General features: G+C 39.8%; 1 protein-coding gene across 1 annotated transcript; it reads right to left on the reverse strand.

The window, feature by feature from the left end:
* Positions 1-12,313: 12,313 nt before the first annotated feature.
* On the reverse strand, positions 12,314-18,600 carry pm20d1.2 (peptidase M20 domain containing 1, tandem duplicate 2). The gene is made up of 13 exons (XM_031290331.2): positions 18,333-18,600; positions 18,112-18,198; positions 16,755-16,990; positions 15,588-15,674; positions 15,351-15,484; positions 14,615-14,734; positions 14,378-14,453; positions 14,228-14,289; positions 14,068-14,146; positions 13,893-13,964; positions 13,642-13,807; positions 13,453-13,552; positions 12,314-13,091 (listed from the first exon to the last, which is right to left on the reverse strand). The coding sequence occupies exons 1-13, from the start codon at positions 18,541-18,543 to the stop codon at positions 12,962-12,964; spliced, it is 1,560 nt and encodes a 519-aa protein (XP_031146191.1). The 5' UTR covers positions 18,544-18,600; the 3' UTR covers positions 12,314-12,961.
* Between the last annotated feature and the right edge of the window lie 42 nt (positions 18,601-18,642).

The following is an 18,642-nucleotide window of genomic DNA, read 5'->3' on the forward strand; positions in this document are numbered from 1 at the left end:
GACCGTGCTCAAATTGTTTGCATAAATTGTTGCGAGTCCCTATTTCTGAAATACAGTGAACAAATCAGGAATAAGGACTTGCCTTAAACATTGATCTTAACTTGAAATTTGCTTGAGTGGCATAATTAGGCAGTGGTGGAATGTAACACATTAAGTAAGTACAAATAAATAAGTACAAATACTTTGTTACTGTACTTAAGTACATTTTTCACCTATCTGTACTTCAATCAATCAATAGTGCATACTTTTGACTTTTACTTCGTTACATTTTGCAGCAATTATGATACTTTCTACTCCACTACATTTCTACAACGTTTCGTTACATTTTCGTTACATTTTCTGATCAGTTTTTCCCCCTGCCAAAACGTCTTCCTGACCGTCACGTACGGCACGAGCCAGCCTGAAGTGGGAGTGGGTGAGCAGGTCAGGGATGGCAAGTGACAGTGATCCCCGTAGCTCTCCGCTGGGTAGTGGAGCTGCCGAACCCGCTGGCGGCGTCCTGACTGCTGCTGCTACGGGCAGAGATGAGAGCTCAGCTGCTCTGATGCTTTATAGCCTGGTTGTCATTTCATGAATGTTCGTCTCGAAATGCGACTCCATAAAGAGAGGGTGGTTCGTTACATGGAGGACAGACCATAGTCTGTTTTTTTGTTTATTTTTCAGATATATATAGCCTATATAATATAGACATTAAGAGAATAAATCGTTACGAAAGTACTTTTACTTTTAATACTTAAAGTACATTTAAAATCAGGTACTTTTTACTCTCTACTTAAGTAGGGTTGTCATTGTATGGTACTTCTACTTTTAATAAAGTAAATATGTCTCTGGTTATTTGTACTTTTACTTAAGTACTGAGATTCAGAACTGTAATTAGGAGAACTTGAGCAAACATGCATATAGCTCTATTGCATTCCTCTCAAAACAGGTTAAACTACTGTAATGACCTTTTGCTCAATTATCCAAACAAACAATAGAAAGGCTCCAGTGGTTTTAAAACCATAACAACCATAGTCCTTAGTCATACATGCAACACTCTGTATACCAGCACTTAAATCATTCCCCTGTCTCCATGTGCAAGATGGAATCTATTTTGAAATTCTACTTACTGTATACAGTATGTCTATCAAGCACTTAATTGTTTCTGACCTGCTCAGATCTCTGAGGTCACTAAAAATGGTGATTTTCTAACTCAACCTAGAAAAACAATCAGTTATGGTGAGGTGCTTTTAGTTACTTTGGTTCTGCTATCTGAATGAAACTGCCTAGTGACCTGAAAAGTGTCATGTCTGTGTTTGTGGTTTGTGTGTTGGCTAGTTGAGAGGTTTGAGGTGTATTAGGCATTTTAAGGGACTGTTCGTTATTTATTTAAGGGGCCACCGGAGGAGTTTTGGGACCTTTAGGCTAAAAAGACTTGACCCTCCCCTTGCCAGTTATAATTTTTCTATGACCCCCAAAAATGATTTGAAAAAGTGGCATGACTCTCCCCTTATGTGCTAGTTTGCACGTCTTGGAACGCAATAGACAGACGGTGGCGTAATGCCCCAACACTTAAATTCAACTAAAATGTAACAGTGAACAATCAGTGTTGGACCTACAGTCTGTTGAGATGCCTCTCCAAACGCAGAAACGAAGTGCAGTCACACCATAAAATGTTAAGACACGTTGAGAAAAAAGATCCATATTTTACCGTAATCCAATGACACGGAAAAAAAGTAATCCACAGCGATCAGTAGATCCACAAACAGAGTCACGGTGTATCCAGCAAGGCCTATACAAGCGTCACATTCACCAGCAAGCTCCAAACAGGTGAACGAGGCCTCTCCACTTCACCGTTTAAACAAAGTGGAATAAACGTTTAAAAATCCAAATCTACACAAAACCCGCAATCAATTAGTAAGCTGACATCACATTTATATACATGGCAGTTATTAAACCTTTATTGCAACGTTGGCACGGCAAGATGTCCAGACTAGTGCAACAGTAACTTTCATTTTTTGCGTCCTGCTGCTCCCATCATCAGCCAGGTAATATTTTTTTTTACTAAAGCAGTATATGGAATCTGATGTATTACCTACCACCATTTAGTTATTTTGTGTTATTTAAGATATTTATAAAATATCTGGCAATGCCAGATATAATTATTCCACTCATTTTTTAAACAATGCAATTACCCGTTTCAGCCAGTGCTCCCTCTGCCCACCAGCAAACTCATGGGTCAGACCCATCTGGTAGCGAAGGAGGGCAGAGACTAAGAGCTACATGAAAAAATATGCACCAAACAAGCCACTTTGAAATGTTGCTTTTTTCATGAATACAAAAGTTGGGTGACCCCCCCCTAGACTAAAAAATGTTGGATGACCCTCCCCTCAACAAAGAATAAAAAGACATGACCCTCCCCTATTTTCCTCCGGTGGTCCATTCAATAAATACCGAACGGTCCCTAAGCTCTTTAAATTCAACCAGAAACGTATGACTATTCCTATTTTGGAAGTTGCAGTTTGTAAACATGGACAATGGAATAACTTGTACTAATCTGTGTGGTCCCTGTACTTTACATAAAATGAAAGTCTAACAATTACTTTCTCTAACCGATAAATCTTTTGCATTTAAGCATAATATAATATATTATGCTATAACCCGAGCAATATTTGCACTAACTTTTATATAAGGGTAGATGAAGTGATATCACAAATAATATAGCATTACATTTCACCATGTATTCCAATTTACCAATTATGCCCTACGAGTGTTTCAGGAGTTTGAACCTCTTCAGGCTATTTCCCTTCTCCATACACCTTTGAAGTTGTGCCAGAAATCCCTCATCTGATAGAGACAAATGTACTGAGGGGCTAATGTTAATGAATTGCTGAGCTAAACTTTACGTCAAGGAGCAGAAAATTAAGTGCAAACGTCACAGAATAATGACAGTAGGGAATATTCATGCTTTAATAGAATAGTTCCTTACGAATATGGAGTTCATTTGCACCAATCATAAAGGCTGCGGCTACACAGAAAGTAGTTATTAGCCAGATAAATGCATTGCTGGTTAAATTGGTACTAGGGAATTGGTGATGGGAAAAGTAAAAAAAATAAATAAATAGCAGCCTTATGGGTTTTATATCTTTCTAAATCCATTGTTGTGTACATGTAAGTCTACATTTCTGATGCACAAGTGTAGCATGATGATTGGTTGCTCTGTGCTAAGTGAAATACAACCTGCTCCCCTTTGGCTAATAATAATCTGACCGCATTTACTGCGTTCTATAAGGGCAGGGACATTGTCCTCTTGACACACTCTCACTCTTTATCATCTCTGGGTTGCCTCTCTTCCGGTACACCTTCGGCCATACTCTCTATACAGTCCCTCCAGGATTTCGCAGCCTTTTTTTGAGATTGTTGCAGCCCAAAATGCCTGATTTTGCGCGAGCTTTTGAAAAAAAATTGCAATAAAAGTTGTGATGTCTTTTGTATTTTTGTTGCAATGAAGTTGCAAGAGACAGTGAAAATTGCAAAAAAAAGTTACGATTTCTTTTTTTGGTATACTTCTTTAAGAATAAAAAGGAAACTTGTTACGGGGAGAATAAAACTACTCTGAGCTGAGTTTTCCTAGTAACCTTACCAAAAAGGCTCAGGATAATGCAAATGCTGGTATAATATGAAAGTCAAAAAATAATAATTTATTGTATGCATCAAATTTGAACATATCTGTCAGTGGCTTGTTGATCTTTACATTGTTAGTTAATTTCCTATCCTGGGCTGCACACATTCATACGGTTTGATAAAGTACTTACAGGCAGTGTTGGGAGTAACGCAATTACAGTAATGTATTCCTTTTTGCTGTAACGCATTACTAATTACATTTTGGTAATATTATACCCGTGCCAATATGGCACCGGTGCTCGGTATCTACCGGACCAAATAGCAACGCGGATATAGTGCCTCATTACGGTGCCACTTAAATGTCTGCATTGCGCTCTGATGCTCCAAAACAGACGTTAGAGGCAACAGAAACATCGCTGCATGTCACGCTAGTAAACACTAATAACACGTTACATAGCAGGTAACGTTAGCCTACATTAGCTACTGTAGTAACTGGATTAAACACGGCTAAAATGCTGACAGCTAAACGGTGTGGTGTGACTGTATTTCACTGTAGAGGATTCCAACAGCGGGACGTACAACAGTCTGCCGCTAAAGCTATGAGCTAAAAGACACAAACTAGCACTGGTCACTGCTGTTGTCTGAAAAACAACACAGACGGGACAAAATGTTGCGTTACTGGTAAACCTTGTGACCGACTTATGACCGACTGCTATCTGTTGTGGAATTTTCCTCACGTTACTCTGTCCTCTGTGACATCTAAACTAAGCTGCGCGGTGCAGGGAACAACTCTGATTGCTCATGGAGGCACGTGATCAGAGAGTGGTTTACGGAGCTTTGAAAAAAAAATAATAATAATTGATTGATTTGATACGGAGTGCTCTATGAACGTGGAACGGGACGCATTTTAAATATCGCTTGATCACGTGAATTTGATCGGGGGAAGCCCAAATCGTGATTATGATTCAAATTTGATTAATTGTGCAGCCCTAATTCGATGGTTGAGATGACTGCAGAGACAGATACATTTGCAGAGACAGATACATTTGCGAGATGGAGATTATTTTCAGGAGTTATTACGCTGCGTTGAAGGGAGCTGTCCCGTCTCTGTTCCCGTGGTCAGAGCATAGACTGTTAACAGTCAATGGGTCAGAGCCAGAACCAGAGATGGTACGGACAACATCTGTTTCCCAACAGGTGACGGTACATCAGTGCGGACAGCAGTGTGTCCAGTGAGTCTGGACTTAATGTTTAGGCTTGCGACATGTAATATCATTGCATTTTATCAGCTGTGGAGAGTAAGTAGTAGAAGTGGAATGGCTTCGAATGACGACCAAAAACGCTTGTCTTTTACTGTGACCATTTACTGTTCAATATGTTGCAGTTTTACAAACAAGAAAGTGAGCAACTTAAGCTTGACGGACATGTTTTGCATCTAGCGTTTCACGTTCATCTCAGTAAGCTAGCAAGAGCACACAACAGACAACTTCGGGGGTAGGCTACTTCAAAATAAAAGCACTTCCTGTGACGGTTCGCAGTAAAACTAAATTACTAGAAAATTTAAACAAATAAGGTTGTGTACCTTTTCACATATCAGCTGTAAATCAAGTACTGTAAATAATGTAAATAGTGAGTTTTAATTACACTATAATTGACCATTTCCTTTAGACTGTTTTAAACTAAACATGACTTTCTTATTCAAGTGCTTTAAACAAACATTTTACAACAATGCAGTACTTCAATACAACTGTAAGGTACTTTTAATTGAGTATTTTCATTTTCTCCTACTTGCCTATTGTACATTTTACTTATCTATTTTCATAGCTTTAGTTACTTTGCATATTCATATGAATTATACAAAATATTATGAATAATCTATGATGTATTAAAGTGGATAAAGAGGAGACTTTAATGATCTGGTGGTGAAATTCACAAGCTGTTATTTTGGTGAAAGTAACTCAAAAGTAATGCAAAAGTAGTGTAACGCATTACAATTATTTTATATTACAGTAATATTGTAATATAACTAATTACTCTCAAATGTATTACATTTTGAAAGTAACTTGCCCAACACTGCTTATAGGACTTTAACTTATCATTGCACTTACAATAACGAGCGTAGCTGTCCTCAATTTAGGTCATTGTGTACGTCTCATCTCCGGTTCTTCCTGCATCCACCACGTGTGTTAATGTGTGTGCTTTCACGCGTCAGTCGTGGGGGGAACTGAGCAGCGGCCCCGCACGCTGCAGAGAGCTGACAGGATTGAAACAGCAGCAGCTTTCAGCAACTTAGGAGTAAAAAATCATTACAGCATACATCAATGTTAAAATGTATACAGGTTGGCAGGTCTTTCACTGTACGTTTTGTTGGTAAATGTGACATGTTCGAGTCACACGTCTCGTCTTCATATCAGAAACAAGGAAATGAATTCGGCGACGTACGTGTGTAACGTCAACTCGTTCTCACCATGGATGTATTAAGAGGTTCTTCTCACTCCCGCTTGGTCAGTGGCTCTCAGAGAGTCGCTTCCTCAGAGTCACATACTGACGCAAAGTCTGGCATGTGGGACTGTTGTGATTGGTTGAAGTCACAGGAAACTCCAGTTATTGGTCAAATTTGTAGTAAAGTTGCGCTGATTGGTCAAAATTGCGAGTCGCACCTAATTCACGGTGATTGGTTGAATTTGCGCGAATTGTTGCAATCGCGACATCCTGGAGGGACTGCCTATAGTGTCTCTTTTAATGGGTCTCCCTCATGCACTGTGAGCTGTCTGAGCATTACTGCTGGCTCCTATCGTAGCTGCACGTGTGGAAAAGGCTTCCTTGCTGAGTCTGAGTAGACTGCTTTACTGGTGCTGCGTTGGCTACACTGGCTCCTGAATAGGAACGATGTTGCTTTGCCTACACCTGCTTTGCATCTACGTGCCTTGCCTCCACTGTTTTGTGTAGAGCTACGTGTTTTGCCTCTACCGGCTTTACCTTTACTGGCTCTGCTGCTACCCGTTTGTCCTTGCAAATGCTGTCTATGTGTGCTTGGCCTGCATGTGTTTTGCCCGCACCTGCTCGGCCTACAGGCTATGCTAGGCAGCTACTTTGCTACGCATTTGCGTTGCATGATTATTTTTCTCTCTGTGTTGGCGTGGATGTCAGCTCTGTCTTTTAGTCATTGCAGTCTTAAGGGCTGCCCACACCAAGAACGATAACTAGTACCACAGTACAGCAGTTGCAACGTACGATTACAGGAATGTTGAATGTGGTAATAATGGAGTAATATCCTACATATTTGTAAATTTGGGTACATTTTATGAACCGAAAAAGTCTGACAGGTGGTCCCCTTGGTGCCGACACCACTGCCTTGTCCAGGAAACGGCGGGCGCACAGCACTCCAGAGAGCCGGGGATGAGACTGGGTGGGCGGTGTCAGATCTGCGCCGAGCACCGAAACAAAAACATCGACAGTATGATAATCACATCTAAAACACAAGATTCACTCGCAGTGCTTTCTGTGACGTGAGAATTACTTTCAAAGTCCTGATGTTTAAAAATACATAAATACACAGAGCCCTACCGAGGGGAAAAGTCACATCACTAACCACCATAGACAGTAAACTTAATGGTTAAAGCGACGGCGTTAGACTTCAACGGAGACCAGTGAAGTCTATTAGAAGCACTTTTCCGGTGATGGCTGAGCATTACTGCGCAGCCTCAAACTGAGCTTAACGACGTAGATGTGACGTGAGAACCTGTCTGAAAGTTGGAAGTCTTCTGGTAGCTGTGCCAAGAGAAATCTCAATCATTCCGAATTTTGCAGAGACGGAGAGCGTAGGTATATGTAAAGAGGTAACATAGGCACAGGCTAATTATTGCTAACTAAAATGCTAGTTAACATTAGTAATTAAACTTAAACAGCTAATGTAAGTCGAAACTGCCTGCAAGCTTCTCCTGACTATACGGTAATTTGTCGACTGTGCGACAGAAAGTTGCGTGGTTATGACATAATTGTTAACCTATTTTTACAAAAACGTCTGCTACGGGGCAATAACGTGAGATACAAGGTAATGGAGCCTTTTGTACATTGTCGTGTTTCTTTAGAAATAAACAATGGACAAATAAAAGTCTTTAAACGCTTCAGATGTAAAGTTATTTGCTGTCAAAGTGATGTCAAAATGAATGGCAGTCAATGGAATGCTAACGGCAGCTGATGGCTTATTAGCATCAAAATGGCTCCATAGGAGGTACTCTTTGCGGAGGCTGGCTTACCCCCTTGCTAACCACCTGTGTGAAACAAATCTCTCCCCGTGTCTCTCTCCACCGGGCCATGTTGTAAATTCAGATTGATTTTGAGTGGCTCTCAGTGTTTCTATCATTCATCAAATCGCTCTGAAAGTGATCCCAACGATATCGTTCTCCACTGTCATTAGTTGTGGTGTGGACTCCGCCATCCACTTGAATTAGAACAATTTTTAAAACTATATATCTATATTTATCGTTATAGTTATCGTTCTTGGTGTGGACGGCCCTTTAGTCTTGCATTGCCAGACCTTCCTCCACTGCGCTGCGGAGGAGGGTCTGGCTAGTCCACACAGCATTCCGTGACGGGAGAAAAACATGCTCTGGTTTATTGGCATTTCTTTAAACCAATCACAATCGTCTCGGGCAGCGCTAAGCCCCAGACACAATGACAGTGCCTCTGCAAAATAGCCTCGGAAAAGAACTTATTTTAGTGGGAACGTGTATGTTCAAAAGCTGTTTTAGTCGTGCAACAGAAAACTCAGATTGGACAGATAGTCTAGCTAGCTGTCTCAATTTACCCTGCAGAGATCTGAGGAGCAGTTAACCATAGTCCTCATAAATTGACCAGAGTTTAGAATGCCAACACAAAGAAAGCGGAAGGTGTGAGACATCTGGCCTAAAAACAGGGACATCCAGCGGAATTTTCAGCAGGACCTGAACAATCCCGGAAGTAAAAACGTCGTTGATATAGACTATTGCAGTCTTAACTGTATGTGTGTAGACAGGCGTTTTTGATCAATGTGAATTAATAAAAATAATGATTGTTTATTTGTTGCCAATTTATTTTGTACATATCTTGTATTGATTGATTGTTTTGTTTTCATTAAATTTGCCCCAGAATTTGTTCCCCTTTCCTGTCCTTTTTACTTGCCAAAGGTGCCAAAGGTGGTGGTGTTGGTGTCCCTGGTGTTGGTGTCTTCTTCTTGTGTGCTGTGTTCCTCACCCACTGTTGATTTCCCACCACTGTGTGTTTGTGTGTGTGAGTGTGTCTATGTGTGATTGAGGTGACACTTCCTTAAAACCCCACATCCCATTGTGGACTCCTCTCCACTACTGGTAAGCCTTAAGGCCGTTACAGACCAACCAGACAGCCGACCGTTGGCAGAAAAGGCAAAAAAGAAGATCAGTCTCCCCGAGTTGGTCAAAGAAATGCCTCGGAACACACCAAAGCAACGAGACGTAATACGTCTCCATAACAGCAGGCGGCGCTAATCTGTATTGTCGCCCAAAAAAATGAAAACCGGCAGCTGATTCGACGAACGCGTCACGTGGGTCTGGCTGCTGCTTCCGGATTTTGGATTTTTCAACCGGCCATTAATGGTGACTCATTCAGAATACGATCTCATATTGTACTAAAAAAGTTTGTGTTTTTGAAAACATTTTAAGCGAGAAATAGGCCATGCAGTTGCTGAATCTGTCTTCATTTCAGATCGACAAAGGTCAGATTTTCGTCAGATTTTGAGAGGCTTAGACACGCTCATCCCGCTTGCCATTTCCGGGTGAGTCCCGACTGCCCTGTCTCCGACTTAGCATGTCAGGTCGGCAAAAATGAAGGCCGACAGCTCCTTCAACGGACGACGGCACGGAACACACCAAACAGACTCAAGTCACTGACTCAAAAAGTTATCAACAAAAAGTGATTTGCCGGATGGTTAAGGAATGCTGTTTGCATCCAGTACTTGCACGATAGCCAAGATGTCATTCAGCAAACCATAATCTGCATCATAAAATGCTTTGTCAAAGTTTGGTGATCAATTACAATGCATTCCTTATTTCTTTGCATGCAGCAAACTGACCAGTACATTTATTCTCAGGCTTTAGTGACCTGACATTCCACGACATTCATGACACTTGGGAAAGGCACATCAAAATATTATTTTTAAGCCAGGTAAGAAGACCTTATGTATGAACAGAAGCATGGTGTGAGCCAACTTCATTAACTTCTCTTGGTTACAGCTTTGGGTTGGGAGTTCCCTCTAATGAGTTTTTAATCCACTTTCTTCATCTTAATGCTCAGTGGGACACAAGTGAGGTCAGAATCATAGCCACTTGTCGTAAGGAGAGTGAACACTCCTGCTCAGTCTGACAGTCATAACAGCCTGTCTAACCTCAGCAAGCATCTCCTGCCTTCATCGTTAACTATATTGGCCACATACTGCTATAGTTTAGAGACGAAAACAGCACATGGGGTGATATGAACAATATGAAAAATCTATTAAACGGATTGTGCTGCCAAAAAAAATCTAAACCTGAGACTGGACCAAGCTATGATTCTCATCTTGACGTCTTTTAATAAAATTACTGACACCAATTAGTTTATTAACCTGTAATTTTTTCAAATTTTGTTATATAAATGTTTAGAAAACCCACATTTCCCAAGAAGATAAAGTTTATATCTATTTATCTAGAAACAGAAGTCATGATACTGAAATTATTATATTTAAGATCTGATACTACTATTACTACTATATACTACTACTAGATACTACTATATACAGTGAGGAAAATAAGTATTTGAACACCCTGCTATTTTGCAAGTTCTCCCACTTAGAAATCATGGAGGGGTCTGAAATTGTCATCGTAGGTGCATGTCCACTGTGAGAGACATAATCTAAAAAAAAAAAAAAACCAGAAATCACAATATATGATTTTTTAACTATTTATTTGTATGATACAGCTGCAAATAAGTATTTGAACACCTGTCTATCAGCTAGAATTCTGACCCTCAAAGACCTGTTAGTCTGCCTTTAAAATGTCCACCTCCACTCCATTTATTATCCTAAATTAGATGCCCCTGTTTGAGGTCGTTAGCTGCATAAAGACACCTGTCCACCCCATACAATCAGTAAGAATCCAACTACTAACATGGCCAAGACCAAAGAGCTGTCCAAAGACACTAGAGACAAAATTGTACACCTCCACAAGGCTGGAAAGGGCTACGGGGAAATTGCCAAGCAGCTTGGTGAAAAAAGGTCCACTGTTGGAGCAATCATTAGAAAATGGAAGAAGCTAAACATGACTGTCAATCTCCCTCGGACTGGGGCTCCATGCAAGATCTCACCTCGTGGGGTCTCAATGATCCTAAGAAAGGTGAGAAATCAGCCCAGAACTACACGGGAGGAGCTGGTCAATGACCTGAAAAGAGCTGGGACCACCGTTTCCAAGGTTACTGTTGGTAATACACTAAGACGTCATGGTTTGAAATCATGCATGGCACGGAAGGTTCCTCTGCTTAAACCAGCACATGTCAAGGCCCGTCTTAAGTTTGCCAATGACCATTTGGATGATCCAGAGGAGTCATGGGAGAAAGTCATGTGGTCAGATGAGACCAAAATAGAACTTTTTGGTCATAATTCCACTAACCGTGTTTGGAGGAAGAAGAATGATGAGTACCATCCCAAGAACACCATCCCTACTGTGAAGCATGGGGGTGGTAGCATCATGCTTTGGGGGTGTTTTTCTGCACATGGGACAGGGCGACTGCACTGTATTAAGGAGAGGATGACCGGGGCCATGTATTGCGAGATTTTGGGGAACAACCTCCTTCCCTCAGTTAGAGCATTGAAGATGGGTCGAGGCTGGGTCTTCCAACATGACAATGACCCGAAGCACACAGCCAGGATAACCAAGGAGTGGCTCTGTAAGAAGCATATCAAGGTTCTGGCGTGGCCTAGCCAGTCTCCAGACCTAAACCCAATAGAGAATCTTTGGAGGGAGCTCAAACTCCGTGTTTCTCAGCAACAGCCCAGAAACCTGACTGATCTAGAGAAGATCTGTGTGGAGGAGTGGGCCAAAATCCCTCCTGCAGTGTGTGCAAACCTGGTGAAAAACTACAGGAAACGTTTGACCTCTGTAATTGCAAACAAAGGCTACTGTACCAAATATTAACATTGATTTTCTCAGGTGTTCAAATACTTATTTGCAGCTGTATCATACAAATAAATAGTTAAAAAAAATCATACATTGTGATTTCTGGATATTAGATTATGTCTCTCACAGTGGACATGCACCTACGATGACAATTTCAGACCCCTCCATGATTTCTAAGTGGGAGAACTTGCAAAATAGCAGGGTGTTCAAATACTTATTTTCCTCACTATATATATATATATATATATATATATATATATATATATATATATATATATATATATATATATATATATATATATATATATATATATATACACATACACACACACACACACATATATATATACATACATACACACACACACACACACACAGGCTATTGTTAAACTCTTGTTATGTTACGTGTAGTTTAGGTTAGGTAGCACAAGTCTGAGAGTAAACTAGTAACATTTTGTTTTGTTTTTTAATATAAAATACATTTGGGAAAAATTGTGATTTTGTATTATGTCCAGGATTAAATAAAATATATCACATGACAACAAGCATATCATTAAAAGTTGTGTTGTATTTTTAAACAATGCCTGTCCAAAAATTGTGTGCAAATTCAAATCACAATTAATTTTAAATAATCAGTTAGTGATAGTACAGATTTCTTTAAAAACTACTGTACTTGATTCAACAAACATAACAAAAAATATCACCTTTCAGCATTTTCACAGAAAATGCATAATTTTATATTGTCTGAGGAAAAATATTTATGCAGCAATTTTCATTAAGTTACATGAACCATCATCATTTTAAGAACTACAGTATTATTAGCAGCCCAACAAAAATCTGTTCCAAATACATCCAAAAATCATCACAGCCGTCTTCCGCAAAATCTTAATCACAAATGCAAAGGAGCTTCACATAGTTATGCCGTGATCATTTCATCGCAACAAAGTCAAAACCGTATGTCATCAATCAAGATTAAACAGCATCCGTTGTTTACTGTAAAGCTACAATTACAGGGCAATTGAAAATGCCACCATCTGGCTCTAAAAAGCAGAATCACATTTTGTTTAAAATTTAGTGACTATACAGTAAGTCAAGGTCCTGTTGGTTGCTGTTGAAATTATTCTAACAATAATTCTAACAATAACACAGGCTTTTGAATTGCATTTGTTAGACCTGTTACCCATATTGTATATTCCTTAGAGTTCATGGACAGAGCTGTGGGGCTCAGGGAGCTTCTGAATGTCACAGTTTTGAATCAGACTGAAGTAAAATTCTATAAGTTCCTCGTAGTTCTTTTTGGAAATCCGTTCATTGATGCCATGGAATCTAAGAAAAAAAAGAAAATGGTATGGTATCTAAAAAGAAGAAATTAAGTGTATTCATTTGATTTCCTCATGCTTTTCTTGCAGGATAAAATCCTTTTTTATTACCAAAGCTGAAGGATAAACTGGGCTAAAGGTCGGTTCATAAAACACTTATTTGTTCAAGAGTAACTTTAAAGAGATAGTTCTGTTTGTTTTGTAAGTGGATAGGGCTGTTCCCTTTAAGTCGGTATGAGTAGGTCACACTGTTACATCACAAGTTTGTAACATTAACGTGTGACTCAGTTCAAGCAGTTCTTTACACTTACTGCAGAAAGCTTTGTTAAGACTATTTTTATTCAGTGTTAGACAAACTATATCCTTACCTCTGAGCATCACCTGGTTTAAACCAGACAGGGGCAAAGCGATAAATATCATTTGTCAGGTCTTTGAAGTGCCGACTGTCTGTGTTCCCAATACAGATACCTGCATATTCAAAAAATATATTAAAACACTTGTGAAATACTTTGACCTTAAATCACCACATTACACAATTAAATATATCTGGATTCTACCTGGAGCAACTGTAACTGTTGGAAATATGTCCAGCACAGTTTTCTTAATGATCTGGAAGCCAAAGGACTTTTCATCCGCAGAGCTCACAGGCAGAGGGTCAAACCCATTAACAAGCTCTATCTTCACTCGTTGGTCCCCCACTGTAGACTGGATTAGGTCCAGGACCTAGACGAGACAGCTAATTCAACTCAAAATATGCATACATAGACATCAGGAATTCTCAAAAGTAGACTCAAACTTCTGACTCTACCTCTTGTAATGACTGTGCTGAGTGGATTCGTAGATTTACATAAGCTTCAGCGAGGGCAGGGATGATATTCACCTACATGGTGGGAAATAATTTAGGTTAATACTAACGAAAACTGTATTGCTTGTAATCTAATTTCCTGTGAATTATCCCCTCTTTCATAATGAATGACATGTACCTTAACTCCTGCATTAAACATGGTGACTGCTGTGGTTGTCCTTACAAAAGCATTAGTGTCTGGTTTTCTTTCAAGTACCCTGTAACATAAAACCTGCTGATTTATTCCAATGGATATAATCAGGAGAGAACATTCTGAAAGAAATTAAGGATGTCATTACCTGCCCAGTAGTGGAGCGAACAGCCACAAGTTTGACATTATAAACTTCATTGGGAGCCCGAACTGAAGACAAAGAAGGAGTAACCACAGGGAGGGATCTAATATGCTATTAGATGTGATGAGTAGTGAACTAGTAGTTGGTTCCTTTTACCTTATGTGCCAGATGCTCAAATGTTCCACGTTCAGGCCCATGACCAAATAATCTTGGCATAGGGTTCTCCTCTAGTCTGAGGAAATAGCATGACACGGTTAAAGTCTTAAGATTTTGTGTTTTTGTTGGAGGAGAGATAAACATGTAGAATATAGTAAAACATATGGTACAGCATTGACACAAAGACCAAAAAACTGAAAATTCATCATCTCAATTTGAAGAAAATGTAACTCTCACCTTTTGACTGCTGCAGCCAAGATCCCAATGCTGGACTCACTGGGAGGCATCGAGGAGTGACCAGGGAGCATAGACACACTAAGCTTCACAGTGGCTGAACCCTTTTCACTTATCCCAATTCTACAAAACACATGGAATTTACCACGGACATTAATTAATCGGCAATATATTTTAGGGCCCTTTTTTGACAGTTTGCAGATTATCTGTATCAGCGTTTTATTTGCCTGATGACTGATCAAGTAAATTAATTCAGAAGCACGCTACTTTGGCTCCGCTACAGCTCTGTCTGTCCCTCTGCTTCGGTTTTACTCACCACCGAGTCTGACTTAATGTGCCGCCCACAACATTATCTGACTATCTTTTACTGTGATTTATATTGAATGTTTCGAATTTATTAATTGCTTAAAGCATTTAAACAAAGTTTTGTGTTGGTGTTTGTAACATTCCAAAAATCTTAATTTTGACTTAAACATTTTCATTTTCACTGTAAATGCATATCGGTTCCAAATAATGTTTTTCGGTTTCATTAACTACTAATAATTGGTATCGGTATCTAGGCCTTGAAAAACCAGTATTGGTCAATCCCTAATATATTTTATACAATTTAATGGAGACATACAATTGTATGCTATGCTTATGAGTTCTGTTGTGGTGTCAAGCCAAATTGTTCACTTTTTACAATGGAAAAGCTGCCAACTACATATCACGTTTACACTAGAGCATGACAGGTTCTCACAGTGCAGCAGGTCCTTCCAGACCACTGATGACTCCATCAAGTACAGCCAGGCCCTCGTCCAGGACAAACGACAGCTGCACACTTCTCTGCTTCAGTACACGCACTATGTTCATTGCCCCCTTGTAACCACTGACCTTTAAAAATTAATATTGAAGGACACATACATTCAGATATTAATATAAATCTTAGTTAGGTTCACAATTTCAAAAAGTAAGAGTTTGATGAATATTTAAATACTTCTTCATCATGACCAAGACCAATGTAAAATCCTCTGCGTGGAGCATAGCCTTTTATCAGCAAGTACTCCAATGCCTGAAGTATTCCCTGGAAGAAATTAAGCATATTGGTTTAGTCTGGCTGGCACATTAGAGGTTAATAAGTATATACTGTAATCCAACTCTGTTTAATAGCAATATCACACACATAAGCCGCTTTCCGACCAAGTAGTTACAGGAACGTAGTTATAGGAAAAGTCCACTTCTAAGCAGATCTACTAACTACTCTCCCCCAAAACCATTTTTTCCATTTGCATTCGCACTGGCCAAGTGGCCATAGGGACTGGTAGGTAAGGAAGTGACGCAAGCATGGCAACAGTCTTTATAGCGTTAAAATCAGAAAACAAATACACCAAAAAAAAGTATGAACTAAATACTAAATCTAATGTATATAGCATATTTGTCATAATTTAAACAAGTCTCCCGAAGAGAAACGGTTATGTCTCTCTCCCCCGCCTCTGCCTGCTGCGCTGTGGACGTGTGTGTGTGACTGTGTGACTGTGTGTGTGTGTGTGTGTGTGTGTGTGTGTGTGTGTGTGTGAGATGGCCTGCCAGCAAGGTGGAGTTTAACGCCGAAAAGACAGTTAACCACAGGTTCCCGTTAATCTTATGATGGACACGTGTTGTGATATTTAAACAAACAAACCGCCAACGGCGAAATAAAAGCCTCTTATTTACGCGACCGGTCTGAGAGACCTCCAGCTTACAGCGGGGTCTCTGAGCATGGCTGGCTGAGCGACGAGCTAGCGGCCCTGGCAGGCGCCTGCCGGTTGTCGCCTCACTTCATGGAGCTTCTCAACTCCGAAAACTTTGAAGCAAATTGTCAATTCGGCATCAATTTGCGCAAGACTGCCCATTTGCGAAATCTAAACAGTTCATTTCTCGCCTAAAACGTTGTCAGAAGTGAATTTAGTGATGAATAAGATGGCGAGGTTCCTATGATGAAAAGGGAACAGCGAAAAGACCCTGCCCTGAAGTAGAAGCTGAAAGAGTTACAGGAACTGCGGCCAGAGGAACTTAAAAATCCCAAATTGGTCCAGTCGGAACACGAGAAAAAAAGAATTTTATTTTCTAGGAACTGCAAAAATCCCTCCGGTCGGAAAGCGGCTATTATCACTTGTTCTCTCACCATTAAAGGGCTCTTGTCGTCTATGGTCCCTCTACCATAGATAAAGCCATCTATCTCCTTGGCAGAAAATGGTGGGGCCTCCCAGCCATCCGATTCTGAGGCAGGTACTACATCAATGTGGGCCAGCAGCAGGTATGGCACCAGGTCAGGCTGTGATCCTTGCACCGAAAACAGGTGGCTGTAGTTTGCCACCAATTCATGACGAACCAAGCTTGAAGAGAAAACAGTTGGGAAGGCTGACAAAGGAAGAAGAGTACAAGCTTAAAACGGGGAACTCCTTTTATTTAATCATTAAGGTCAGTTTAATACTCAGCCGATGAAACAAGTTGCATAATTTGTTCTGTCACTCTAGAGTGTGCAAAAATAACCCTGAGGATGCTATGTGTGGCATGAAGGTTGAAACATGGGTCGGAAAAAAAGATGCTTTTGTTTGCATTATGGCAAATGAAGGATTCAAAGTCTTTGGAGCTTAACCCATACCAGGGACTGAAGGCAGTGACATTTCTGCCTCTGTAACTTAGCTAATGTTGACCATTGTTTTTTATTTTGAAAAAAATGATAGTAACAAAAATAAATTGCTAGAGTACCTGTTTAATTCCTCTTAAACGCCCCTTTTAACATGTCTGACTTTGTTATGCAATATATACAGCTAAAATAATTAGTTGACTAGCTAATGAATTAGCTAGTCAATCAAACAAAAAAAATTGAAAAGTAATGGGCAGGTATTTTGACAACTGATAAAATATATTGTATTAAAATATATGATGTGCTGGCATTCGATTTTCCTTGTCTTATATGACAGTAAACTGAATAACATAGAAACCTGTATTAAAATGTCACATAAAAGAGTAGCTAACTGTTAGCTAAGCTATCAATTACATTGACGTTAGTAAGGTTAATAATAACAACAACAACAACAACTTTTATTTATATAGCGCGCTAGCTAGCTAACGTTACAATTAATATGCAGAAGGTTAACGTCACACTTTTAATTTTAAAATGTAGAAAACCTTTCCTTAAAGAATATAATGGCGTTAATTTGGCTCTGATGTGTGTACTAAACAAATCAGTTATGAGGGTGAAACAACTGAAAGAGGATACTGAAAATGCACACTAACTGTTAAATTACATCTAAAATCTAACGTTGTGTATGTAATGTTAGCTAACGTTAGCTCTAGTTTTTAGCTAAGTTGGACTAGCTAGACAGCTCACGTTAATTGTTTAAACGGTTAGTTAGCTAGAACTGCCCGTGAAGTAACGTCGTGTGAGTCTGCAGCCATTGTAAACTACACGATGAACACATTAGTGATTAACGGTACTAGTAAAGACAATTTAGTGTCTCACATATTTTACTTACCTTTTCGGAGGAGCCTGTCAAATTCACGTAGTGCGGTGGTGTTGCTCTCCTTCTCTGAGAATGACACCGTGGGGATCCGGATAGCCTCTGGACAATAAACAGAGATAACGTTAGTAGAGTCTGTCACTGGTGGATTCCCCACATGTCTTTTAGCTAACTACTTCCCACACAGGGAAACGGTAATGTGACGCATACTTTACCGAATAGCAAGCAAAAAATACCTTTAAAATTTGCAAGAAGCTCCTCTCTCTGGTGGTGGTCTATTACAAGTGAAATGTTGTTCGTCTTTTCCCAACGTGCGAGTTGAAGTCCGACATTTACGTCCAGTGAAAGGGTCCTGATGGATGCTATGGTAAATAGCAATAGGACCGCAATGAGAAAACTACTAATAATAATCTTTAAACACTTGAACATCGGACCTGAGTCTGGCATTGTTGTCTGTTGTGACAGGCGGAACTCATTCACTCCACTGTGACGGTGTATGCAGACTGAATGAGTTAGTGTTTGTTGAATGAGAGCCACCTGCTGGCG

The sequence above is a fragment of the Sander lucioperca genome, chromosome 12 (assembly GCF_008315115.2).
Source record: "Sander lucioperca isolate FBNREF2018 chromosome 12, SLUC_FBN_1.2, whole genome shotgun sequence".
Classification (NCBI taxonomy): Eukaryota; Metazoa; Chordata; class Actinopteri; order Perciformes; family Percidae; genus Sander; species Sander lucioperca.